Source organism: Rousettus aegyptiacus, unplaced genomic scaffold (assembly GCF_014176215.1).
Source record: "Rousettus aegyptiacus isolate mRouAeg1 unplaced genomic scaffold, mRouAeg1.p scaffold_m13_p_4, whole genome shotgun sequence".
In the NCBI taxonomy this organism is placed as follows: domain Eukaryota; kingdom Metazoa; phylum Chordata; class Mammalia; order Chiroptera; family Pteropodidae; genus Rousettus; species Rousettus aegyptiacus.
This window is the reverse complement of record NW_023416307.1, coordinates 149216001-149240755: the sequence shown is the minus strand read 5'-3', so window position 1 is coordinate 149240755 and position 24755 is coordinate 149216001. Positions and strand designations below refer to the sequence as shown.

The window sequence follows — 24755 nt, the reverse complement described above, 5'->3', positions numbered from 1 at the left end:
AAAATTCACCAGAGACCATGGACTGGAGGCCTTTTTAAAATGTATCATATGAAAACTGGGCTCTGGAAAATTCATCTGACATTTATATAAAGGGGAACGGGAGTATCAGAACAGACAGGGAAGTAAAACTCTCAAACGTACTGGCTCTGCTGGCCTTTCAACTGCGGGGGAGGGTGAGGGGGGTCCGCAGAGGTGAGGCTAGAGGCTTTAAGGGTGGGGTATGCTGGGGCTAGGACTGTCTCCAACACTGACCTTGTGGGGCTTGAGAGGCAGCAGGGCTGACCAAGCATAAGAGACAGGCTGTCAGTCTTGCAGGGGGTCAAGGTATAGAAGCAGAGGTCTGATGTAGATCAGAGTGGCTTTGAACACACTTTTGAGAATTCCTGTGTCTCTTACATCTATGCTTTTAGATTCATGGAAAGGCACCCTGTCATATAGGGTACCCCCAAACTCACACACCCTCTGGGAAGAATGCATTCCCATACCTCTCTTTTGGACTCATGGAGGCTACCCAACTTGGCTCCCAACACCCGTCCTCCCACACCCTGCCCTGCCCAGCCTGCACAGACCTGTCAAGGCAGCCACATTGCTCTCGTCCAGTTTCATGGCCTCCGAGTACCACAGAGATGCCTCCTTCACTTGGTCCTGCAGGACGAAGAGATGGCCCAGCTCTGTGGCCATGTGGGCGTAGAAAGGTGTGGCTATGAAGGTACGCTCGATGAAGCTACACACTAGCCTCAGAATCACCTGGTGCCTTCCGCACTGCAAGGAACAGACACACGGGGTGGGGAGATCAGTCAGCCCAGCCTGTCTGAGCAAGGCCACGTCAGAATTGGGGGTCACTTTGAGAGGCCTGGGAGGGCTCTGGAGAGCCAAAGAGGTACCCTATGTCCAGGCAGCTGGCTCTGTGTAGCTAGCTATCCAGTTCCCAAAGAATCTGTGGAAACTGTCTCTAGGCACAGGGCCTTCCAAAGGCCCCATACCCTGTCTGGCCATAGTAATTGGTCCAATGAATCACCAAGAAGTTTTTCAAAAATTGAAGCTGGGTAAGAGAAGCTCTTTGGGTCCCATTGTTGAGAAGTGGCCTTAAAGGCTGTGTGTGAGCAGCCACGTTCCCTGCCATGTCTGGCGAATGAGGCAGAGAGAATCAGACAGAGACACGGAGGGAGGGGTGGTATCCCAGGGGTTTTCGATCCCATAGTTCTGGTCTCTGAGGCCCCAGAGCTGCCCTTGTTCTTATGGCAAGTCCTAGTAAGTCTTGCTTTGGGGCTGAAGGATCTGACAGAGACAGACTGTTTGGCAGCCTAGTCTGTTTGCACCTTGCCCGACATCAGAGAGGCCTAGGCGGGCCAGCTTTCCAAGGTCACTTCCACAGAAAGACTATGGAAGCAGGGCACCCAAGGCCAGAGTTGGGGTGACTGTTGCCCAACAGCAGTAATACCACCCTCTTTCCCCAAATAAGTCTCCTCCCATTCTGCAGGCACTGCCAGACCTCAGCTCCCTGATCTCAACACCTCTGAGGGGCACCTGAGCCAAGGATACAGAGTCCACATGATACCAGTGTTGGCCAAAGGCAGGCAGAGGCCACAGGGTGTGGGCCACCAGCCTAAGAGGCCAAGTTTGAGCAAGAGAGGGGAGGAGCAGTGTACCTGAGGAGCTTCTAGGGGGCCATAGGCCCTCCCTATGGAACACAGTGAGAGGCATTAGTGCAGAAACCAGGAAAGAGCCTTCTTACCAGTCTGCTAACCACAAGAATTTTATTAAGATGGAGGCTTGGATTTTGGGGCTCTCTTGTCTCCAGTGCCTTAATCAGATTTCTAACATGCTCAGCAGCCTGTGGGGACAAAACAAACAAAGCCAAAGGCAATATGTCGACTGGGAGTTGAGCAAAGGTTCTCAACCCTGGCTGCATATCATAAGAATACCCACGTCTGGGAATGAGCCCCAGAGACTCAGGTTTAACTGGACTTGGGTGGGCCCAGGCATCATGGCCCCACAGACGAAGCTTCCAGGAACATCGCTCGCCCAAGAGCTGATGCTGCCTGCCCCTTTGATCATGAATTCGTGAAGAGAAGCTGCCCTTTCAGACCCACCCAGGCAGAGCCAGGAGCCAGCTGTCACTGTGCCTGCCCTGTGGCCCACCAGGACAGCAGCTGACCACCTGAGCTGGCCCGGGAGCAGATGGTCTGGACGGGTCCCTGGCCCCGAGCCTCTGCTCGGTTGTGACAGGAGCCACCGCACTGGCGCCTGTCTGTCACTCCGGTGAATCCTCCCAACAGCCCTGCAATTCAGTGTTACTGTCTGTATTTTCCAGTCCAGCAGCTGAAGGGGCAGAACGGTTAGGTAATGTGCCCAAGGTTACCCGGCCAACTAGGTGACTGCCTGACTCCAAAGTCTGTTCCAACTGATTCCTCTGCCCTCTCTCTCCCCAGGAGCAGGGAGTTCTCAGTTCCCAGCTGCAAAGAAGTGCCAGGAGAGAAACCCCCAGGGGGTGGGCCCGCTCTACTTAGAGAGTGTGAGCAAGATTAGAACTGGGCAGCTTGGGCTGGGGCAAGGGTTTGAAGTGGGGGCACTGGAGGGGCATTACATGCTAACCCTGACCGTGAAACTAACTGCTGGGCCCGGCCCCAGGAAAGCCTGCCCGGGGCCCTGGGGTCACAGGCAGCTGAGGACAGGCCTGCCTCCTCCACCTCACCCCACTCCACAAAATCCATAATGACAGAAGGAACCAGAAGCTTCCTCTTCCTGCCATGACCTCTCAGAGACTCTTGACTCGCCCCATTTTCCACAGAGTCAATGTATATATTCAGAAGGCAAGGTTTGGGTTGAAAACACAAACTCTTTTTGAGAGTAAGAACCTGTCTGTGCATTGAGGTATTCATTCAGAATTCTAGGTATTTCTGACTGCATTTGAGGGCTATTTTGAATTTCTTTGGAAAACTACAGGTTTACGTGCAAGTTTGGGGCCAGGAACTGCCTGGTCTATATCTGAGCAATTCCAATCATTCCCTAAAAAAAAAAAAAAAAAAAGGCATTTCCTAAAATCTGAAACGCAACAATGATGCTTATTGGTCAACACAGATCAAGTTATACAGTGCACCAGGCACTGTTCCAAGTTCTCACACCGTCACCTTACGACAACCTTACGATGTGGGTGGAATTATCTCCACTTTATAAATGAGGATCCTGGGGCTTATCCAGGTGGAGACACCTGCCTAGGTGCACACAGGGAACACTTGGCAGCACCAGAGCTGACCTCACTGCCTGCCCTGAGAACTGTGCTGCACAAAGACCAAACCAGAGCAGACCTCCTTGGCAGGGAGTATGGAGGAAAGGGCACGGAAGGAGCTAAGATCCAGGGAGCACCCTCCAGAGCCTTTGGGGCTGAAAGTGTTTTGAGGAGTTCCTCCTTGGCTACGCTTGTTTCAAGGCTTAACTTCTAAGTCTCAAAAGAACTTACTGTGGTCACGTTTCCTTCTCTTGCAAGCTCATGCACAGCTAGAATTTGACAGGCATCAATATTGCTTTCATCTTTTTCTAGGATTCTGAAATAGGAAGATGAGCCACTTTAATCGAGAGTATTTATAGGCAAGGCTAGGATGGTGTGGGGGCAACTTCTGACTGTCTTCTAATATCCATTCTCCACCCCCCCCCCACACATTTTTTTTTTTAATAAAAGGATTCCCAACCTGGTGGGGTGCATGGCTACCCACAATAAAGACTGCATTTCCCAGCTTCACTTCCTAGCTTAGGTGTGGCCACGTGATTAAGTTTTGGCCAATAGGATGTATGTGAAAGCGCCAGTGTGATACACAGTGGTGCCTTCCATTTCTTCTTTCCTCCTTCCTGCTGTCTAGAGTGTGGCCCACGTGAGCAGCATCCTAGGAATGGCATCCGAGAAGTCAGCAGGCAGACAGAACGGGCCTGGGACCTTACAGAGTTGAGGGGCCACCCCAGCCCTGGACTGCCACTTAAACGTTTTCCTTAGAGAGGAATAACCTTTTATTTTTATTTAAGTCACATGTTTTGGGGTGTCTTTGTGACAGAAGCCTATTCGTATCCCAACCAACGCAGACATGACCATGGTACCAGGGTGGGGGGGTGGGCAGAGAGGGGCTTGTCACCGCACGATTGAAAGGCGCTTTGGCTTCTTCTGTGTGCCAATGTAAACATGCAGTTTCTGATCAGACTATGGAGTTTTTCAATATTCTCTATATATTTTTTAAAGGAAACTCCATATTTTCCCCTCTACAGGGAAGGAAGAGGTTTGTTTTCTTTTCTTCAGAACTGTGCTATGTATTACCACACAATTTAGTAGCAATTCATAGCAATGACTTAATAGTCCATTAACTCTTTGCAGGGAGAAAATAAGTATTATACATTTCAGAATTATTTGATTTAAGGTTGTTAAGGCATTAGAACTTAAGGAGATACGCTTCGGTTATCTAGAACATTCATTCTTAAAAACTTCCGTCAAACATCCCTGCCCCTGAAGCTGTCTGTCTTTCTATTCAAGGTAAAACCACTTCCGGGTCACCCCATACTTGATGTCTTCCTTCCACAAGTCCCAACGACCCCCGAACTCTCCACTGTCTTGCCGACAAGCCCAGCCTCAGACTAAAAGTCTTCTCTCAGTCACCAATGACCTCTTTTCCCCTAAAGCTGTTATTTTTTTAAAGTTGGTATTGAAGCATATCATACCTGTAGTTGAAAAAAAAATTAAATAATGCAGTAGTTCCTGGTCCTGCTCTCCGTTTACCCTCTGTAGCCCCCCGACTCCTGCTGCTTTGAGTTTCTTTGGTAGCTCTCCATCTCTCCTTTACGTAGTATGCTTAGACCTCCTGGTATGCCTACTTCTTGATTTGTCCATCATAGGCCGGAGCTGCTGGCTCTGTGCCACGGCAGGTAGGTGGTGGTTTACATCAATCCTCCCTCCCCGCCCCATCCCCATACGATCCTATCAGTATCGTAACTCCTCCAGGGGCAATTATTACGTTTATGTCTTGTTCCATCAAATACACAATATCTCCCATCTCCCCACCTTGCGAGGTGGGGATACGAGCAGCGCTGTGGACCCTCGCCCCTCACCTGTGTCCTGTTTCTACTGCCTGCTCCCAGTCCTGCCGAGCCAAGAACAGCTTCATCTTCAGGACCAAGGCCGGAAGGAAGCTCCCCAAGGCGACGGTGATCTGGTTCACCACCTCCAGGGCCCCCGAGTAGTTCTGCTGCGTCATGTAGTACGTTGCCTGTCCAGAGCCAAAGAGAAGAGCCTCTGCCAGTGCCCACGGAGAGAGCTGGGGGTGTCAGTGTCTCCTGCAGGACAGGAGCGGAGCCCGACACCTGGGCACTCAGGGTGACCAGCCCAGGTCTGCAGCAGTCTTGGGTTCTGGGACCGGCAAGGCAGGGGCTCCGGGGAGGCAGCCGAGGCCTGAGCAGGCCTGGGCTAAGGCAAGGCCATAGGAGCACCCCGCCTCCACGATGGAGAGCTGGGGTCGCTGGGCACTTTCGATTCTGCAAAAGGCCCATTCATTTCCCATTTATTTTCCTGAAGTTCATCACTGAACACTGCTCAGCGGGGCCCAGGGCAGTAACTCGGTGTCATTTAGGGTTTGCAGACAACCCCCTCTACACCAAGGCTGCGGTGCTCTGTCTCTGTCAAGTACCACCAGGCGGGAGTGGCGGCCTCTGCAGGCCAGTGCCAGCCACCAGGTTCTCCTGGGTGAGTCATGACACAGGTGCCTGAGGGGTGGAGAGCAATGCTCCTAAAAGATTTGAAGCTAGACTCCGAAAAACCTAAAAGGATGGCTTATGCTAGACCTACGGTAACTTCTGCATGAAGAGATTGATTAAAAACAAGGGGAGGAGTATTCTAAATAAAGATTTATTCATAAATGTGTTCAGCGCAGGACTCTTTCTAAGTGTACAACTGGAAACAACTCAATATCCAAATGACAGGAGATTAGGCTGGCAAATCACTTAGGTCTATACGATAAGGGGTTGGCTGCCTGTAGACATTCAAAATGACATCCGCTGATGACAAAATCTTGTATGAAGAAAAAGAGGCTAAATGATACATTGCCCTACGATTACAACTGTATTAAATAACAACTCTAAGGTGGGTCTGTATGATCCCCTTCAAGACCAGGAGAGTTGGCAGCTGGTAGCTCTCAGGGGAGCCTCCCTCTTGGGATTGCCCATGTCTGGTGCCAGGCCACACCCCTCTGTAAGGGGCAGCCCACGCTCAGCATCTTGTCAGCGAGGGGGACAGAGAAGGGCCATCCCAGCTCCACCACAATTCCAAGCAGAGTTGCCAAGGCCTGTGCTGCGTGTGACAGCTGAGCCTGTGCCACTCGGCTTGTCCCTCTGCATAGTCCTGCTTCCTCCGATTTCCCCTTGGGTGTGGGTCCCATGGCTCTCCCTGACAGAGCTCCTGCACAAGAAACTTCATGGCTTCCGCTTCCCAGGACACCAGCCTGAGGCGCACCCTGAACCCACGCACAGAAAAAACGTCTGGAGGCATCGCCCTAAACTGTTAACATGAGGTATCATGGAGCGGTAGGGCTCAGGATGTCATTTGAATTCACCTTTTGATTTTTTTTTTTTTAGACTTCTGGTTTTTTTGTTTTGTTTTGATTTGTTTTTTTTTTAACAAGCACATATTCATTGTACAAGGAAGATACAAACAGAAGGGAATAAAAGGATAGTTTTCGTCTTAGATCGATTCGATGAGGGTCACACAAGAAAAGAAGGAACTTCATTTAAATTAAGATCAGAAAATACAAAACATAAAACATATCTCCCTTCTCTTCCGGGTCAACTGAAGGAATTTAACAGGTGAGGACGGGACGTGTGAGAGACAGCGGTAGAGGAAAGGGCGGGTAAGGGAAACCGGCAGGCAGACAGAAAGCCTGAGAGAGCTAAGGACGGGCAGACCCTGAGGGGCGCACCCCGAAGGCCCCGTGGGGAATGAGACAAACCGTGGCCTGAGCGGGAAGGCGGTGAGCACCGCAGTGGGCCCTGGGCTGCTGCGACCCTCTCCGGGCCTCTGCTCCTCATCTACCAGGTGACGGGCCTGGACACTGAGGGCCTGGCCTGAGGTCACCTGGTGGGTTTCTGGCTCCGAAGGCCCAGGCGGGGACCCCTCCCCGCCCCTCCCCGCTGCCCACCTTTCCCATCAGCCCCAGCACATCCTTGGTGTCCTGAATTCCTTGTTCCAGGTACTTGATGGATTTCTTCACAGCGTGGGGCTTGTCCGAGGTGAGGTCCACCCAGCCTCTCAGGACATAGCCCTGGGATAGGAACAGATGAGAGGTGAAGCCCGTGGTTCTGCATAGCCTCGAGCCAGACTGCTTCTCGGGCTTCCTGTCACCCTTTGTCACTGCACACCCTGAGGCCCTGCCAGGTAGACCGCTTGCAGGCCCCGGGGCGGCCCTGCTCTCTCTCGCTGCCAGGCCTTCGCATGATTGTTCCTTTGCCTGGACCGCCTTCCCAGCACACCGCCCCTCAGACCAAATCCTTTCCCCTGATTAACTACTGCTAGTCTTTAAAACTCAGCCTAGGAGGCTGTCTTTGACCTTGCGGGCTGGGGTCGGGCCCTTCCCGTGACCCCCACAGTTCTCCTACCTGTTTACTGGGCTCAGGAGGCCAACGTGGGGCACCAGGGCTGGGCCTCTGCTGCTCTCCTCACTCCTTAGACCGGCAGGGCCGGCCTGCATGGGAAGCCGGAATGCCCTCTGGGCGAGCAGCAGCCATTCCGAGCTCAGAGCCCCTGGGCCTTGCCGGCTCTCCTGGCCTTCACCCAGCCTTCACCAGCCTCTCCGGGTGGATGGGGAGGGCCAGGCCGGGGAGGGGAGATCCAAGGGGGCCTAGGAAGACCCTGCCCTGATGCTTCCCTCATGGCCCAGACCAGTGTTTCTCAACTATTTTCCATTATTGCTCCCCTAGGGAGCCTTTTTAGGCAGTTCTTCCCTAATCGCTCCCTCCCCATTCAAAAAGTGTTGCCATCACAGATACACTGTCTATGTGTTATACGTATATCTATGTTTTACACATAAACAGGGAGATTTTTTTTACCCCTCCTCCTAGAACCAATTTGTACTCCCCTTGGGGGAAGGGTGATCTCACCCCTGCTGAGAATGCACAGCTCGGACTGAGGTTTCAGATTCTGCCATTAGGGCAGATTACTACACGTGAGATCTGTGACATGTGAGATCTATTGTGGGAGCCACCACTGCTATCCAGCAGGTCACGGCCATGAGGAACTGCAGGCCCAGCAAAGCCAGTTCATCTAGTTTTTCAAAAGAACCAGGAAATCTGGACTTTTAGGTAAAAATCTTGTGATTTCTAAATGTTAATGATAAAATCAAGATTTTAGGACTGTAGAGTGCAGGTCACAGAACAGCTATCTGCAGCTTGGACTCTGGGCAAATGCCAGCGTGTACCGGGCTAAGCCCTGAGACAACGTGGTGGGGGCACCCGCAAAACCCAGGGTCTTGTCAGAGTCTGGCTGAGCCCTCCCCAAGGGCCCTCTGTGGGGGTAACGGCCACACCCTCCCATGATGTGCTGGGTCGCTGCTCTCTTCGGCTCTTGCCCCCAAATGCGCAAAGCGAGTACCTCTCTGGAGCTGCTGGAGACTTTCAGCATGCGGTCGATGTACTCCTTGGCCTTGTCGTGGCGGCCCAGAAGCCAGAGGAAGAGGCCGGCATAGTACAGGGCAGTTCCGCTGGCCGCCTTGCGAACCTCCTTCAGGCTGCTCTCCAGCTCCTGAATAGCCTCTTGGTCTGTGAATCCCAGAGAGAAGGCAGAGGATGAGTGAAGGTGAGAAGGTCTGCCTGGCCCTATAGGGGGCACTGAGGGCTGCCTCTGAGGCTCCCCGAGATGTGGAGCTGAGCACACACCAGCCTGGGGCCTGGAAATCAACAACACCAGCCTCTGCCTCTGCGATGGCATGGGCTCTGCCCAGGCATGGACTTGGGCTTGCTGTCTGAGATTTATCTTTTCTCCTCTGTGCCCAGCAGTTTGCTAAGTAGACAGACCAAATCTGAATCCCCCACCTCAGGCCCACAATCCATTCCGGATGGGGAAACTGTAGTTTGTGGTTGCTGGAATCTCTCTAGAAAAGCAGAGACTAGCAGGAGAATTATTTACATCAGCTTGATTGTTTTCAGCAAGATCTTGACAAAGGAAAGCAGGGTATTTCCCCAACTTTTGGGATCTTGAAGGAGGACCCCTCCAACTGTCATGCTCTCTGCCTGTGGCTCCTACTCAAGGGGGAATGGGGAGGACTTTGAGGCCACAGCGGGAAGGGGAGCAGCAGCCACTCCCCACTAGCCAATAGCACCAGCAATCACTGGGGCACATGCCTCCTCACGCAGCCCTTGAGGGGCTGTGTCTCTGGAGTGAGGCTCTTTTTCTCTGGTGGGGCTGGGCCCAGCTGAGCATGGCTGCACTTACCAATGGTTTCACAGCACTTGTGAGCATAAATGAGGGCCATGATGGAGCACAGGGACACGTCTGGGTGATTCCGGATGCTCTCCAGGTTGTTGATGGCATCCTGGATGCGCTCTGCAAAGAGAGCCCACATGGTCATGCTCTAAATTCTCCAGGCCTGGAGGACAGGAGGCTCCATGGCAGAGACATGGGGGTGCTTATCAGGGCTGCCCTAGGCTTAACACCACCTGGCTTCCCCTGGAAGCAGAGGACTAACTGATCAAAAAGATCCCTAATAGCCTGAGGTCTCTGAAGACCTAAGTTCTCTGTAAAGGCTGCTGTCACCATGGTCTAGGCAGCAAGAGGCCGGAGGGCTCAGAGCTGAGGATATACCCGTGGGTACTCACAGGGATTCCTGTGAGGCTGAGATTTTTGGCTGGGAGTCAGTTCTGAAGGACCTCAAGGCATTTCCAGCTAGTTGCTCAAAAGCCACCAACTACATTTATTCCTGCAGGTCCACTGCTGTTGGCCAAGGCAGCTCATCTGGCCCCCAGGCCAAGACCACCTTCTGAATGTCAGTGAGTCAGTAGCTGCATGGGCCCCACTCCTCTCTCTGCTCCTGTATCATACCTACTGGTACCCATACCCACCACTTCCTCCTTTTCCTGCACTACCAGCTCTCAGCTTCCAAACCTGGGATTAGTTCGAAAATCATGCGGTTATCTCTCCACACCCACTCATCGTACAGATGGGGAAACCCAGGTGCAGAGCAGTGGTAGTGAGCTCTCTGAGGTCTCAAAGTCAACTAGATGTGGATTGTACAGGCTTTTGTGGATCAACCTAGGGATCGAGGCATTGAACGTAAGATTGTTTCCATGACTGGAAGTGGGCATCCAGGTGTTGCCATAGTGCTGGGATAGTACCCAGGGCGGGAGGCCAACACTGACAAGTCTTTACCTTCTCTGAAGACTCCATAGGCTTTAAAAAACTGTAGCACCGGGTCATTGCTGAATTTTTCCAGGCCCATGGCTGCAGCCTGCTGCACATGGCGAAAGTACTTTTCCTGGCTGTAGTAAATGATCCTAGCCTGAGAGAGGGAACACACAGTTGCAATGACCCTCTGTCTCTGTTCTGACCTGCTCCCTCCCCTATTCCCTGTTCCTTCTCAGTTCTATAAAGGGGAGAGATGGAGAGCATTCAGGCCTCATCCTGTTCTTCACCAGCCCCAGGGACAGCTCCATGCAGTTTCCCCGGGAAGGAGTTTGGAGGTGTTTGTTTCAGAATTATCCACAGATTCTGGTTCAAATGTAATGGAGGATTCAACTTAGGCTATCTTAGGACGGGACGAAGGGGAAAAAGAGAGGGCCAATAATAAGAATAATCGTACCAGTTGTCGGTTACAAGTTGTTGTGGGCTAGCCACCTGCTGGGAACTATATCCAGGGCTTTACATTCGTGACCTTCTACGTTAGCCTCTCCATTTACTTCTCAGTTAAGGGAGCTGAAGGCCATGGAGTCTGTGGCTTGACAAAGGTCATGCAGTAACGAGGGCTGAGATTTCAAAGTAAGTCTCACTTCCTCTTGTGTTTGTGGGTGCTGGGGTTGGGGATAGATGTGGTTGGGTTGTAACCAGCCTTGTGGGCCATATGAAGAACTCAGACATCATACCGAGGATAACGGGAAGCAATTGGAATGGTTTTAAGCAAGAGGAGGGAATGTATTGAGACGCATGTTTTTGCAAAAAACACTGGTGGCCGTGGGTGTGGTAGGGGGAAGGAGAGTGGGAGGAGACTGTCAGTGAAGAAAGCTAAAGCAGAGAAACCCCATTGGGACTGGGGCTGTTGGTGGTGCCCAGGGGTGACATGGTGGTGATCCTGGGCTAGGAGATAAAAAGAAGTGGGTGACCTCAGGAAATACATAGGAGCTGACATTTCCTGCTGGTAGGATCAGAGGATGGAGATGGGGAAGAGTTAAGCCTGGTGGGGATCAAATGCTGGTGCTCTCTAATGAGGCGGGGGGACACAGAAGAAGCACAGGCAGGGGAAGGCGAGATGGTAGCAAGATGATGGAGATGGGTTTTGGATGCGTTGGTTTAGAGGAGCTCGGGGACAGGACTGGGTAGGGATGCGGATTTGGGGCTTAGGGTGCACAGAAAGCACTAGAGAGGATGCACTTGCTAGAGAGAGTGAGCCGAGAAGGAATCAGGACAGCCTGAAGCGGCCGGGGACAGAGAAAGGCGGGGAAAGTGGACAGCAGGAGCAGGCAGAGAGGTGGCAGGGCGCGGGGGTCACCGGGCCAGGGGCAGAAAGTCCCCAAGGGAGGGGCCGGGCAGCGCCTGGGCCACACACCATAAGGGAGGAGTCATTGCAGCTCATCTCCGGGCGCTCGCGGCTCCAAGACGGGGTCTGGCGGGGCCGCGCCGGGCGGGATTGCGGAGTCAGGGTCCTGGGCACGCCTCTCGCAGCCGGAAGTCCGAGGCGCGCGCGTCCTTGGAGACGGAGCTGCCCGCCGGTTGCTAAGAGCGTCAGAGTCAGGGGTGGGAGTAGCGAGGCGCCCACGTGACAAGGCGCTGGTAATCGAGCGCCGAGAGGGCGAGTCCGTGCTGGCGGCACCGGGTCTGTGCGCGGGTTCGGGGCACGGGCGCCGGAGCCCGGCCGTTGCCATGGGCCTGGGCGCCAGCGCCGAGCAGCCCGCGGGCGGCGCCGAGGGCTTCCACCTGCATGGGGTGAGTCGCCCCCGCGGCGCCGGGGACCTCGGCCCGGCGCGCCTGGATGCCTGATCGCCGGCCCGAGGACGGTAGCGGCGGGATCCCGGTCCTGGCGCGGCCGCCGGGTGGAGGGTGTTGCTCCCTTTCCTGGTGGGAGCCGCCGGCGAGAGGCCGCCCCGCGGCACTCCAGGCCCCTGCCCGTCTGCGGCCGCGGTTGGCCCGGCAGCCATCCCAATGCCAGCTGTGCAGGAAACGCCAGCGTTTCCTGGCCGGGTCGGGCCGCCCCGGAATGGCACTTTTCCCGGGTGAGGATTGCACCAGGTCCAGTCGAGACGCATTCGGGCACTTAGGTCACGTTTATGATCGCATGCTGTGTGCCGCGCTTTGTGCTGGGCATGCAGAGAGGACCGGTAACTCCGAGGCCCCGGAGGTCTTCGCTCTTGGGTCCAGGGGGTCGGGGTAACCAAGTGGACGCCAGCTGCAGGGGGCGCATCCCGCCTGTCGTGGGGTCGGAGAGGCTCGCGGGGCTCGAGGACCAGTGAGAACCAGCCAGGGAAAGTCCAGTGGGAGAAAGCCGCAGAAGGCACGGGGAGAGCATTTGCAGCAGTGGGAGGGTCCGCGGGTGAAACATCGTGGAGAGGCACTGTAAGGTCACCGATGACGTGTCGCTATAAGGAGATCTGGGTGAGCAGTCTGGGGAACGTGGAGACAGAGTGGAGTTCCTCGAGTCTGAAGGCGAGGAGAGAGGCCTTCCGCCAGATGGAGATTTGGGGTCAGGAATCGTGCTGTGTAGAGGGGCTGTAACCGAGGTGACAGGCACCGGAGGGTCTCTGGCAGGAGCGCAGCGGGGAATAACCCTTTTCCCCTTGTGCAGCGTGGATGGCTGCAGAGAAAGGTGCAAGCTTGTCAGTTTGGTGCGCGGCTATTGCGTGGTGTCTGTATCGAGATTGGCAGGCCCTGTTATCAGTTACCATGCGGGGAGTGGGGCATTAAAGAAAAGGGGTTTTCTAAAATAAAAGCCAGGACCCAGAGGTGACAGGGTTTGTGCTCGGTGATGGGCTTTCTCCAGTAGACATCATGGTGAGGCACCTCAGAAAGGGTGGAACAGTGGAATGCATCCGGCAGGACGATCTTCCAACAGATTCGCTGGTAGGCAAAGGAATTGAGGGTATTGGTACAAGGGAGGGATGGGGTGATGGTGAGAGTGAAGACAGGAAGGGCCTTATTGGGGAGGGACAGAGTGGAGGGATCCAAAGATGGGAGGTCTTCATTCACGAAAACAGATAGTTTTGCGCTACCTGAACAGACATCATCCTGTTCTCGTGGAGCTTAGGTTTGGAGGCAGAGAAGGGAGCCAGACAAGCAATAGAAATATATGGTAGGTGGTGAGGAGTGCTAGGGAGAAGAATAAAGCGGGGTAAGGGGTTACAGAATGAGGCGTGGGGACTGTTTTGGGTAGAGAGGTCCAGAAAGGCCTCTGACCAAGTAATGTGTGAACAGACACTTCTGAAGGAAGTAGGCAGTGGACAATACAGATGCTCGGGGGAGGAGCCTTCTGGACAGAAGGAGGCTCTAAGGTGGGGTTGTGCTCCCTGTGTTCGAGGAAAAGCTCGGAGGAGGCTGGTGCGCTGGGATGGTGTGGTCCCGGCAAGAAGAGCGGTCAAGGATGAGATCAGATCGGACTGCGCTGGACCTCGCGTGTTGTCCTGAAGATCTGGGGTTTTATTCTGAGATGTGGCGCCATTGGGGAGTTTTGAGTGGAGGTGTGACATAACCTATTTACATTTTTAAAAACTGAAGAACAGGTGTGCTGCCTTCTATAAATATTGGCGTTCCCGCTGCCTGCCGGGCACGTTGGAGAAGTCGCCACATTCGGCGAGCTTGGAGCAGTGGAGGATTCACCCAGAAGTGGCTGTCCCAGGGCAGTGGTTGGGAGCAGGCTCTGGGTTGGGCTTACTGAGGTCAGGTTACTGAATCACTGAGTCTCTTCCTCCTCTGTAGGTTGGGGTTAGTAAAAGGGTTAAATGACAGGTAAAGCAGGTGGCGCAGTCCCCTGGCACCCAGCCAGTCCTCAGTGAGTGTCAGCTGCTGTCATGGTTCATCACATGCGGTCCAATGGGGAAGACAAGGGGGACGGTTATGGGTGGTGGGGCTACGGTGCCAGGTGTGATGGGAGCCCCCAAGGCAGAGCCAGAGAGAGGGCCCTTGTTGCAGGAGTGGGGTGCAGTGGGGTGGGGGGTGGGCAGCAGCAGCATAGATTATTTCCCCTCCGGAGCCATAGTGGGTGATGACAAGGCCTTGGGCAAGGGCCCTGAGTACCGCAAGCTGGAGGTCAGGGCCACAGGAGAGGGTAGGTGGAGGCCCTGGGTGGGCCTGGCCTCGGGAGCAGGGCTGTTCTAGAGGGAGGTGGAGAGGCGTGGGAGTAGCCCAGTACCACTTGGGGAGTACCTCTCCCCAAGCCGTCCTCCATCAATTGCCCTTTGGTTTTCCAAAGCTACCTCGTCCCAGCTTTCCCCTGGTGGTAGCTGGGCCTCCGAGCAGGTGTAATTGTCCTGTGAGCTGGGCTAACTGGGGTTCGAGTGGCTTCTGAGTGCGCTCTCACTGGAAGCCATGGCAGCTCCTGGAGGTGGCAAGCAGAGGCTCAGTTGGTGATGCTGCCGGAAGAGTCAATTAATTTCAGGGGCAAATTGCCCTTGACCCGAATGCTCAGCAGTGAGCACCCCTTCAGCTTGGGGAATCCAGAACTGGAGGGGCCAGTGGGTAGCAGAAGCCACAGGGCCTTCTCCTGGCAGAGGTGTCCAGAACCTCTGTGTCCTCTGGGCTGGGGCCTGGCTCATGCCTGATCTGCAGGGCATCTAGTGCTCACAGCCAAAGGCCTGAGGGTGTGGGGCCCACCTTCAGGGTTGGGGCCTGGGGAGAAAGGCAGCATTGTTTGAGCAAGGCTCTGTAAATAGGGCCTTTGAGATGGATTTTACCATGGCTGCATGCCCTGGTGGTTGTGCTTTTGGGGACAGCAGGGAGTTCCTGCGTTCAGGGCAGAGCAGGGAGCACCCTTGGGCTCGGAATGGCTCCTGGAGGAGAGGTTCTGCCTGGCAGTGGAGGTTCGATTGTAAGGTAGGGATTCGTTGCTGCTCACCGGGCTCCCTAGCTCAGGCTGCTCCCCGCCCCTGGGGTCTGCTCTCCCCAGCCACACTTCCGCATCAGCTGGACTGACCTTCGGTATGTTGCCACAGGGTCTGGGGCTCGCTGGGATCTGGCCACAGGCCGCCTTCCCCGCTGCCTCTTTCTGGGCACAGCCCTGGTTCCATCTATCATACGTCAGGCCCTCCCATCTGTCCACATCTAAACCATTCCGGTAAACCCTCCTGGTTTTCCCCATAGGCCTGGCCACCCTGTCTCCACATGGCCTCCTGGTAGCCCCCAGGAGGGACCTCTGGAAGCATGACCTGTGGTTCATGATCAGGAAAGAGCCAATTCCTAAAGAGGAAAATTTGTGTCCAGGAAGGTAGACAGAGAGGATGGACTTTGACAATGTCCACATGTGGCCTATCCAGAACAGTTCATGCGTCTTTGTTGGGACACGGGAGTGGTTTTGGCCTCTGAACTTGAGGGCCAATGGCTTCTGAGAGGTCGTGGGGACTGGCGCAGTGACTGGCCTTTGCTGTCGGCAGGTGCAGGAGAACTCCCCAGCCCAGCAGGCGGGCCTGGAGCCCTACTTTGACTTCATCATCACCATCGGGCACTCGAGGCTGGTGAGCTCCCACGTCCTGCCTCTGCTTTGCTGTGCACGCGTGAGCATGTGCGTGCGCGTGTGCGTGTGTGTGTGTGAGTGTGTCTGTGTCTGTGTGTTTCCTTCTGTCCCTTTTTTTCTGCAGGGAGGCCCAGCCCCATCTTTCCTTCTCCCAGGGCTGTATTCAGCCTGACTGGGGACCGGCCCAGAGCTCAGCTCCTGAGCTCTCCAGGGCAGACTGGAGGCAAATGGACTCTTGAAGGTGGCCATGAGGTCTGAGATGCTGCCTCTTGGGGCATGAGAAATGTGAGGGCTCTGGAGGCAGCTCGGGGCGAGCAGCACTACAGTGCTCTGCAGTCAGGAAGCTCTTTTCTTACTTCGTTATGTTTTCTGGGCCGAGGGAGGCAGGTTTGGCATTGCTTGGGGGTGATGGGAGTCACCTTAGCTGCAGACCTAGGCCTGGCCTGTGTACCTGGGCTCAGCCACTTTCCGAGCTCATCCCGCACCAGGCCCTGCCGGGGCAGCTGACCACCAAGCCCTTGCCCCATCTCAGACCCAGACTTGTCTGAGGGGCCCGGCTGGGGGTTTGGGGAGGCTTTGGAGTCAGCCTCCTGCCCCTGCAGAACAAGGAGAATGACACACTGAAGGCCCTGCTGAAGGCCAACGTGGAGAAGCCCGTGAAGCTGGAGGTGTTCAACATGAAGACCATGAAGGTGCGCGAGGTGGAGGTGGTACCCAGCAACATGTGGGGCGGCCAGGGCCTGCTGGGTGCCAGCGTGCGCTTCTGCAGCTTCCGCAGGGCCAGCGAACACGTGTGGCATGTGCTGGTGAGTGGGGTGGGGCTGGGCACGACGAGGGTGGGGCGCTGAGTGGGGCACGGGGCCGTGTGGGCAGGGCATGTAGGGGAAGGCAGCGGGGCCATCGTGTGTGTGTGTGTGTGCGCGCGCGTGCGTGTGTGTTCTGGTACATTCTATAAGACGCCAGTATCATGTTTTTTCCTGGGAGGCCCCCTGAGAGCACCTTTGGCCACTGGGCTGGTGTGTGGGATCTGAACTCGAATGAATCTCAGTGACCGAGTTTTGTTGTCACAGATGTGGCCGTGTGTCTATTCACAGACACACATGCACATGTGACATGTACGTCCCCTGATGGTGCCCGAGTTCTTAAGAAGGCTGGGTCCTGCAGCCTGGTGGAAGGAGGGCGCCCTGAGCTGGAAACTGGCTGATGTGGTTTCCGTTGCTTGCCGGCTTCTCACCCTTTTCAGCCTGCCTCAGTTTGTCCATAAGTGCAGTGGGGGTCATGGTGCAAACCCCTTTGTATCTCTCTGGGAGATCGGGGGTGGGAGGGTGGGGTGGAGTTTTCCAAAGGAGAAAGCAATCATCGTGCCCAGTTCCTCTCACCGCCCTCACCTCCGGCCCCCACCCAGGGGTCTTCAGCCACCTGCCTGCAGCAGCCGCAGCAATGCAATTGGGCACTTATTGTGGGCCGGGGTATGGTTTTCATTCTTTACGTATATTATTTTTAAAATCTTCTCAGCAACCCTATGAATAAGCATTACCTATCCTACTTTTAATTGTGGGGGAACCGAGGCTGAGGGTTAAGTAGTTGTCCGCAGTCACCCAGCTAGCAGTTAGTGGAGTCAAGAGTTGAGCCCAGGTCAGATTCCCCGCCTAGGTGCGGGGAGCCACGCCACGGTGCTGCCCTCTGCTGGGCAGGCTGTGGATCTGCGTGAGGAGGACAAGCGTCCCACTCACTACCTGGAGAGGCAGCCCCCCCTGTCTTCTCCCCCACCTGCAATAGCAAGGCCGATAGTTCGAGGCTCTTTCCCCAGGATGTGGAGCCCTCTTCGCCTGCCTCCGTTGCCGGCCTGCGCCCCTACACAGACTACGTGGTTGGCTCAGACCAGATCCTCCAAGAGGTGAGGAGCCCGCGGCCCGCCGGTCTCTGATATAGGGCTTGGGGCAAGGGAGTGCTGCCTATGAGAGGTACCTGATTCCAGTGCTGGGAGCAGGGCTCAGGCGCTGTGTTTTTGTCATAGTCCGAGGACTTCTTCTCACTTATCGAGTCCCACGAAGGGAAGCCCTTGAAGCTGATGGTTTATAACTCCGAGTCTGACTCCTGCCGGGAGGTGACTGTAACTCCCAACGCAGCCTGGGGTGGAGAGGGCAGGTACGTCCTGGGCGTGGAGGGCTGCAGGGTAGGGACCTGGTGGGGCCCTGGGTGGGCCTGGTCCGTTGGGCATGGACCTCCAGAGTCCCATGGTGGGGGTGGAGAGCTGGATCCTGGTCCCAGGGGTCCTGAGGCTGATCATTGGTCCAGGAGGCACCCTTTCAGCCCCCTCCCTCACTGCCATTAGTGGGTGGGGGTGGCAGAGATAGGAAGGGCTGTGGGACTACGTGGGACAACTTCTGGATCGAATGTTTCTGGCCTTTGGCAGTCTCGGGTGTGGTATCGGCTACGGGTATCTGCACCGGATCCCAACCCAATCCCCCAGTCACCACAAGAAGCCACCTGGTGCCCTGTCAGCTGGCGCCCCATCACCTGGTACCCCACCACCAGGCGCCCCACCACCCGATGATACTCTGCCATCTGTTACCCCACCAATCGGACCCACCCCCCAGGACTCTCCTGCCCTTCCTGGCCCACAGATGGGTTCCAGGCAGGGTGACTATATGGAGGTACATGGGGAGCACCTGCCAGCCGGGGGAAGAAGGGAGCTTTATGTGGGGGCTTCAGCTGGGGAGAGAGGACTCCGGAGCCCGTAGAGGCCCATTGGCTTCCGGGATCCAGATGGGCCCATTCTGGGACAGTGACTCCCACTTGGGTTCTCCTGCCACTTAGGTCTGGAAGTGAAGGTAGTGGCGAGGCATTGGTTGTCACTTTCATTTCATGAGAGGGAAACTGAGGCTCGGAGGTGGGTAGAGCCTTGTTCAGTGCCTGAGCCACTGTGGTGAAGTTGGGGCAGGGGCCGAGCATCTGAAACCCTGGGCGGGTTGTCTGGCCAAGTCCGCAGGGGAGCGCCGGTCCGGCTGCTGAGCAGGTCGCCTCAGTGCCTTTGGGCACTGGGCTGGCACCTGGGGTCTGTACCCAGGGCACGTGTGTTCTGCTCTCCAGGCACACTGGAATCCAAGGAAGGCTTTCTCTTCTCATGGGTCATTGATGGGGCCTGGCCAGGCGAGCAGCTGGGCTCAGCAGAGTAGGAAGAGGGCTCCCCATCCGTGTCAGCATTGCAGGGGGGCCAGCCATGCCCCTCCACGTGACTTCACGTCACCTGTAGAGGAAGGGGCAGATCGCAAAGCTGTTTGCCCCTATGGGCAGAGCTTCTGAGGCAGGCATGGGTTCGGGGTTAGGATGGGGTCAGAATGCTGTCCTGACTGCTCTCTCCCTGTTTCCTCTGGTTCCCTGGCTCCCCTAGGCCCTGCTGCAGGCGCCTGGCTGCTCCATGGAGGGACAGCTTCCTGAGTCTGTGGATCCCAGCCACTGTGTGCCTGGCCTTGGGGGACTTCCACGCCCCATGGAGACTTCTCTTCAGCCTCCACCTCCAGTGCAGCGAGTCATGGACCCAGGTAGTGAGCAGGCCCCAGAGGGGAGGCTGAGGAACCTGGTGCCTCCGGAGAAGGGGGCCCCAGCCTCAGAGCTGGGCTTTGGTGGCAGTGCCAAAACTGTCCTCAGACCTGCCAACTCTCCTGTCTCAAATACACCAAGGCAGTTGCAGGTGACTTGGTCCAGGGTGTGGATGGAAAGACTGCAGGCCAGAGAAGAGAGGTGGCCTGCTCTAGGTCACATAGCTAACTGGGGACAGAGCAGGGCTTGGGCCTTCTGCCACTGTGCTAGTCCCATGATGCCCAATGCCAGGCCCCTTTCTTTCATCAGAAACAGGAAGTGGGGAACCTTTTTGGGGTGGGGGGGCATCATTGCTGGCTGAGATTAGTCTTAGGCTGGGCCAGAGTGAGCCCAGGGCGCTGGCATTTAGCGGGCAGGGTTTTGTGCTGACAAAGAACTGTGCCCCTTCCCCTAGGCTTCCTGGACATGTCGGGCATCTCCCTCCTGGACAGCAGCAATGCCAGCGTCTGGCCCAGCCTGCCCCCATCCACAGAGCTGAGCTCCACAGCTGTCTCCACCTCAGGCCTGGAGGACATCTGCTCCAGCAGCAGTTCTCACGAGCGTGGCGGTGAGTGGCTGGCACCTGCTGACGCCGGCTGGGAAGGGCTGTCGGTAAGGCTGCCCCCAGTTTCTCAGCTGGGTTGCAGGCTGGCCTTCGGAAGGAATCTGGCCACAGCCAGGCATTGTACACTAGATCTCCCATCTCCCATCAGCGCCTGGGGTGGGATTTGGGGGTCAGTGGTGTTACTGTCCTGGGCCACACTGGCCCTGGGTTCTGCAGGCCTCCTCAGCCCCACCCTGTGTTTCAGGTGAGGCCACGTGGTCAGGATCAGAGTTTGAGGTCTCCTTCCCGGACAGCCCAGGCGCCCAGGCCCAGCTGGACCACCTGCCTCAGCTGACCCTTCCCGACAGCCTCACCTCTACAGCCTCACCGGAAGACGGGCTGTCTGCCGAGCTGCTTGAAGCTCAGGCTGAAGAGGAGCCGGCAAGCACAGAGGGCCCAGATTTGGGGGCAGAGGCTGAGGCTGAGGGGACAGCCAACCAGACCCAGCTCTCAACCCCCGAATAACACCCTGGGCTGTGACGAGGCCCCTGATGGCACTTCATGAGGCCCAGATGTGGGGAGGCTACTCAGGCCACACTATGGGGCCCAGCCCAGTGTGTTCAGCTTCCTAGGCTGCGGTTCCAAGTGACATGCAGGGACTTCTGCTGGCTCGTGTGTCCACTCAAGACCTTACTGGTCTCCAAGAGATGACCTCCCAGCATTAAATCTGCGTGATGGTCCTGGCTTTGGGGAATTGGGCTCTTGTTTGGGAATCTCAAACAAGTCCTTTTGGAGTTGCAGGGGGCTGGGAGGAGCACCCCAGATTGTCTAGCAGGAGCTGGGGTAGGGAAGGCTGCTTTACTGCTTGTATAGGGCCGTGGGCCTCGGGGAAGGGTATCTTTTGGCTGTGTACCGTTAGTTAGGTCCAGTGCCTGCTCTTGCTCGGCCACTGTGGCTTCCCAGGAGGCAGCAGGGTCCAGACACGATCAGGTATGGCGATGAGGTGAGGAAGGGGTTGGTGTGGGATGTCTGATCGCTTTGATTCTTCCTGCACAACTCAGCCAGCCCTATCTGTACTGGAAGGCACCCCCACACTCTGGGGACCCCTGAAATCCCGTTTACTCTCTCTTCTGTCATGTGCCCTCATCTTTGTGATACACTGCACAGCTGGCTTAGGCTGACAGGCCAGTCACAGTTGGAGGAGCAGTGAACTTGACTACTTCCCCTTGAGGACTAGAAATCAGGCCCTTCAGCAGACTCACCTGTGCTTGGACCACTATGTTCCTTCCTCAGAGCCTGCACCCCACAGACGTGGTATCCCGTGGTGACTACCATCAGCTCCCAAACTTATACAAGTCTTTTCTAAATATATAAGGTATCCGGCCAGCTCCACTGGTACATAAGTTACAAATTTAAGTTCACCAACCTGAGCAGACTCCCAAAGCCAGTCTTGACTGGATCTGTCTACACATAGCCCCCACCACAAAGGGGAATGAGAGGCCTGGACAAGAGTGGGCTTCTATTTCTTTTCTATAGCATTGGGGGAGGGGGCTGTTCCTCCCACCACCAGGCGCATTGGGAGGCAAAGGCTAGGTTGGGTCTCCTGCTCTGCCCAGTTCCTACAGGAAGAGAAAGGCTCCACCCAGGGACAGCCCTTTGTCACCTAAAGCCCTGTCTTGGCTAGTCCCTCACCTTCCCACACTCCTTGCTGATGACCATTAAGCTGCCTCTGGTGGTTCTTCTAGCCTGTCCACATAAAGTCCCACCTTTGCTGCTTGATTTGGAGCATCTGCACTCACCAGGAAACGAGAGCTCTGTTAGGCCCATAGGGCAAGGACTGTGCTCTGGGGGCGCATAGACCAAGTATACGGAGGGCGGGCCCCAAACTGGCAAACACTGTTTCTAGCACTGTGACTGCATTTAAAACCAGCCTCGTCAATCCCACCAGAGTGGCTGATCAGCTGGCAAGGCAGGGAGGCCTTATGCCCAAAGCCAGTGCTGGAGCCTGGTGTCTGGGAAGTCGGGCAGCTTCCCTTGACCTGAGGTCACCCTCGCCCAAGGTTCTTTCTGGTTCTTCCTCGCTTTCATACTCCCCTCCCTAAATTGCAAGATAAAATAAATATCAATGCTAATAATTTTCAGGGTAAACATGAAACCAGAGTTTTCTTAATTTCTCTGTAATTTGCTATGAAGGAAAATGATAAGTGAAAAATAATAAACTTCGAACTATTTTAACTAAAGCCTTTATTCTGTACAACTGTGAAATACAGATTTTTACCCTTTTGGCATTGCAGACTGTCAAATTTTCTGGACATGATTACTGGTTTAACTGGAAGAAAAAAAGTACAACCATGCTGGGTCTCAGATCTATGACAGAGGGGGGCACAGCCACCCTGAGGCTCCGCACGCGGGGCGACGAGGCCCAGCAAAACCCACTCCTTTAGCCCAAGGGCCCCTCATGCAAACACAACTGAGGGCTGGTAAATGAGGTTTTTTCCTTTTTTTGACATTAATTCACAACTATTGCTAAAAAATGTGCACCAAAAGCGCACTGTTGTATCCAACAGATAGAAAGGACTTTTTTAAAAAAGAAGCCGGCTGCTGTCTGCGCAGGGGAGAAAGACTCGGTGGAAACGTGGCATGTCTTCGCTCACTTCTTCAAAGAGCCAGAGGCAATGACCTGTCCACTTTCCCAAGGAGGCTGACTAGCAGTGAGGGAACCCTGTCTACAGTTGTGCGGATAAGAACAGCTCAAACAGTAAGGTCTGGACCCAGGCCCATCAGCTGCCTCCAGCTGAACCTGTGAAGATGCAGAAAAGAAAAAAATCCTCCCCACGCCCTCCCCAGTCCCTGGTGTTGTGGGCACAGGCCACACACAAGCTGGGGAGGCCACTGGACTGGGATAACTGCCCTCTGAAGGCACTTGTGCTTCTGGCTTCATACAGGAGGCTCGTCTCATGTAGTCTGATGGGGCGGACCACTGTTCTAGTCTGAATACAAATGACCTTGGGGAGAATCCAAAGAGTGTTTCTCTGCCAAAAGTTGAAGTGTTTTTCTCCAATAAGTTATATTCTGTACAGGATCCAAATGAGTCTATGAAAACTTTAGATCGTTAGAAAGAACAGTGAAAAGAAATCTGGATATAGGTTCAACAACAAAAACCTGCATATAAAACTCCGGAAAAACAAATATGTATACTTCCAGGATATGAATATCGAATTAACTCGCTGATACCCTTTCACTGTGACATCATAAATTTTAGGTAGCATTTAAATGAAGTTAAAATTTCATCATGGTCTTAAGTGTGGATGGTATCATGCCGCTCACCTAGAGCAAGAACCTGTGGTGTCTCCTGGCTTTGCCTGTAAATAAAACAACAGAGGAGGAAAGGAGCAGGACAGCCATGTCTTGCTGTGGCTGCCACACAGTCCGGGGTGCTGAGGGGCACTGGCATCACCGGGCACGGGTGGGCATATCCTGGTCTGGCAGTCCAAGTGCTATGATCCAGCCCCTGAATTTCAAAAGATCTTCCTACAAGAACACATCTGAGATGCAATATTAAAAACAAACCCAACAACAATCATTTATTATGAAATGGGCTGGCTCTCGAATTGTGCGACAACAAGTTCCTATTAAAAATAACTGTCTTAAATGGTGAAAACAATTTTTTTTTTTTAATGACAAACTTGGAAAAAGCTTTCATGGGTACTGCATGAATGGAATGTACTCTCTTAGAAAAGCTACGGAGCGTGTGGGTTTGAAGTTGAAGTGGAAACACAGTGACAGATGTGGCTCTACCAATGTGTCTCTAACAAGTGCTAACAAAGATAAAGTCCTTTGAAATAAAAGGAGGAAGCCACGTCTGCGCTGGCCTGTCATCAGTTCTCTGTACATCTCACAAGACATAGTCTGCTGGGGGCTCTTCTGCTCTCACTCTGCCTCCCTGGGGACAGCTTAATCTACACGAGGAGACTGGTTTCTATATTACATCTCGATTAGTCACTTCAACTGAAAGAGAATCTCGGTCCACACCAAATTGGCCGGTGGAAGTCGCTCCCGCTGGGGCTCAGTGGGCTTCCTAGGACTACTCTTGGGGCCACAGAGGAAGGTCAGTAAATGAATACCCAGGAGCGTCTGCCCACCCTTCACGTGGACTTCTGCCGGTAATGGAGGGTGAGGTCCCCACCGCTCTTCCATATGAAGTGTTTCACTGTTCGAAGGTCCATATTTGGATCCAAAACCTGAATAGCAAAAAACGAGTAATAAAAGGCTGTCAGAGCCTCTGATATTTAAGACCTTTACTGTTAACTCAGGGACTCTCATCAGGTGACCCAGCTTGCCCTCCCCTTCCCCAAAGCCGGTGGGCTGCTCCTGCTGCCACAGCTTCCAGCATGCAGGCACAGACCCGGGCACAGTAAGACGCGCGGCCTGTGTGGCTGGGCCAGGAACACCACCGTCAGCCGTTCCTCTGCAGAAAGGCCTTGAGTGCGCCTTGACTGGAAACAGCTCCACCTACCGCCACTTCAAATCCTAAACTAACATGACGGATACTGCCCTGCAAATCAAGATGGTCCCCGTTTCTTTCTCTTACTAGGGGCCTCACCAATTTGGCTTCTGCAGTGTTCCTAGAAGTCTCTCTCAAAGCAGAAGCCCCCCAAAGGCAACAGACTCGGAAACCAGAATTGCACCACATTATGTGACTTTCTGAGCCCCAGCACTGGAAAAGTGGGGCTGTGGCTGGC

General features: G+C 54.7%; 3 protein-coding genes across 11 annotated transcripts in view; 1 reads left to right on the top strand and 2 right to left on the bottom strand.

Annotated features, from left to right (window-relative positions):
* TTC21A (tetratricopeptide repeat domain 21A) overlaps positions 1-11995 on the bottom strand; it is a 31468-nt gene extending 19473 nt beyond the window's left edge. For all 5 annotated transcript variants that reach the window (XM_016124026.2, XM_016124028.2, XM_016124029.2 and 2 more), the window contains exons 1-9: positions 11778-11995; positions 10388-10517; positions 9455-9565; positions 8615-8781; positions 7167-7289; positions 5089-5246; positions 3461-3545; positions 1736-1834; positions 570-762 (exon numbers count right to left, since the gene is read on the bottom strand). In XM_016124026.2, coding sequence (XP_015979512.2) covers positions 570-762; positions 1736-1834; positions 3461-3545; positions 5089-5246; positions 7167-7289; positions 8615-8781; positions 9455-9565; positions 10388-10517; positions 11778-11804 — 1093 coding nt within the window. In that variant the 5' untranslated portion in view covers positions 11805-11995. The remainder of the gene's footprint in view (positions 1-569; positions 763-1735; positions 1835-3460; positions 3546-5088; positions 5247-7166; positions 7290-8614; positions 8782-9454; positions 9566-10387; positions 10518-11777) is intronic.
* Positions 11996-12012: 17 nt separating this feature from the next.
* Positions 12013-22248, top strand: GORASP1 (golgi reassembly stacking protein 1). Of its 5 annotated transcripts, none has more exons than XM_016124014.2 (9): positions 12013-12154; positions 15808-15888; positions 16490-16693; positions 17698-17784; positions 17905-18035; positions 18304-18544; positions 19282-19432; positions 19885-20037; positions 20279-20538. In XM_016124014.2, the coding sequence occupies exons 1-9, from the start codon at positions 12092-12094 to the stop codon at positions 20536-20538; spliced, it is 1371 nt and encodes a 456-aa protein (XP_015979500.2). In that variant the 5' UTR covers positions 12013-12091. The 5 variants fall into 5 exon arrangements, with proteins under 5 accessions (XP_015979500.2, XP_015979501.2, XP_015979499.2 ...); XM_016124015.2 differs by lacking the exon at positions 12013-12154 and adding an exon at positions 12263-12441; XM_016124013.2 differs by lacking the exon at positions 12013-12154 and adding an exon at positions 12467-13285.
* WDR48 (WD repeat domain 48) overlaps positions 22241-24755 on the bottom strand; it is a 40817-nt gene continuing 38302 nt past the window's right edge. The window contains exon 19 of the mRNA XM_016124011.2: positions 22241-24254. Within this exon, the coding sequence (XP_015979497.1) occupies positions 24159-24254 (96 nt within the window). The 3' untranslated portion in view covers positions 22241-24158. The remainder of the gene's footprint in view (positions 24255-24755) is intronic.

Coding starts and splice junctions, on each gene's coding strand:
- GORASP1 (XM_016124012.2), top strand. CDS start 15,101: ATGGATTTTACCATGGCTGCATGCCCTGGTGGTTGTGCTTTTGGGGAC. Junction 15,889..16,489: donor CCATCGGGCACTCGAGGCTG/GTGAGCTCCCAC, acceptor CTGCCCCTGCAG/AACAAGGAGAATGACACACT. Junction 17,785..17,904: donor CAGACCAGATCCTCCAAGAG/GTGAGGAGCCCG, acceptor TTTTTGTCATAG/TCCGAGGACTTCTTCTCACT.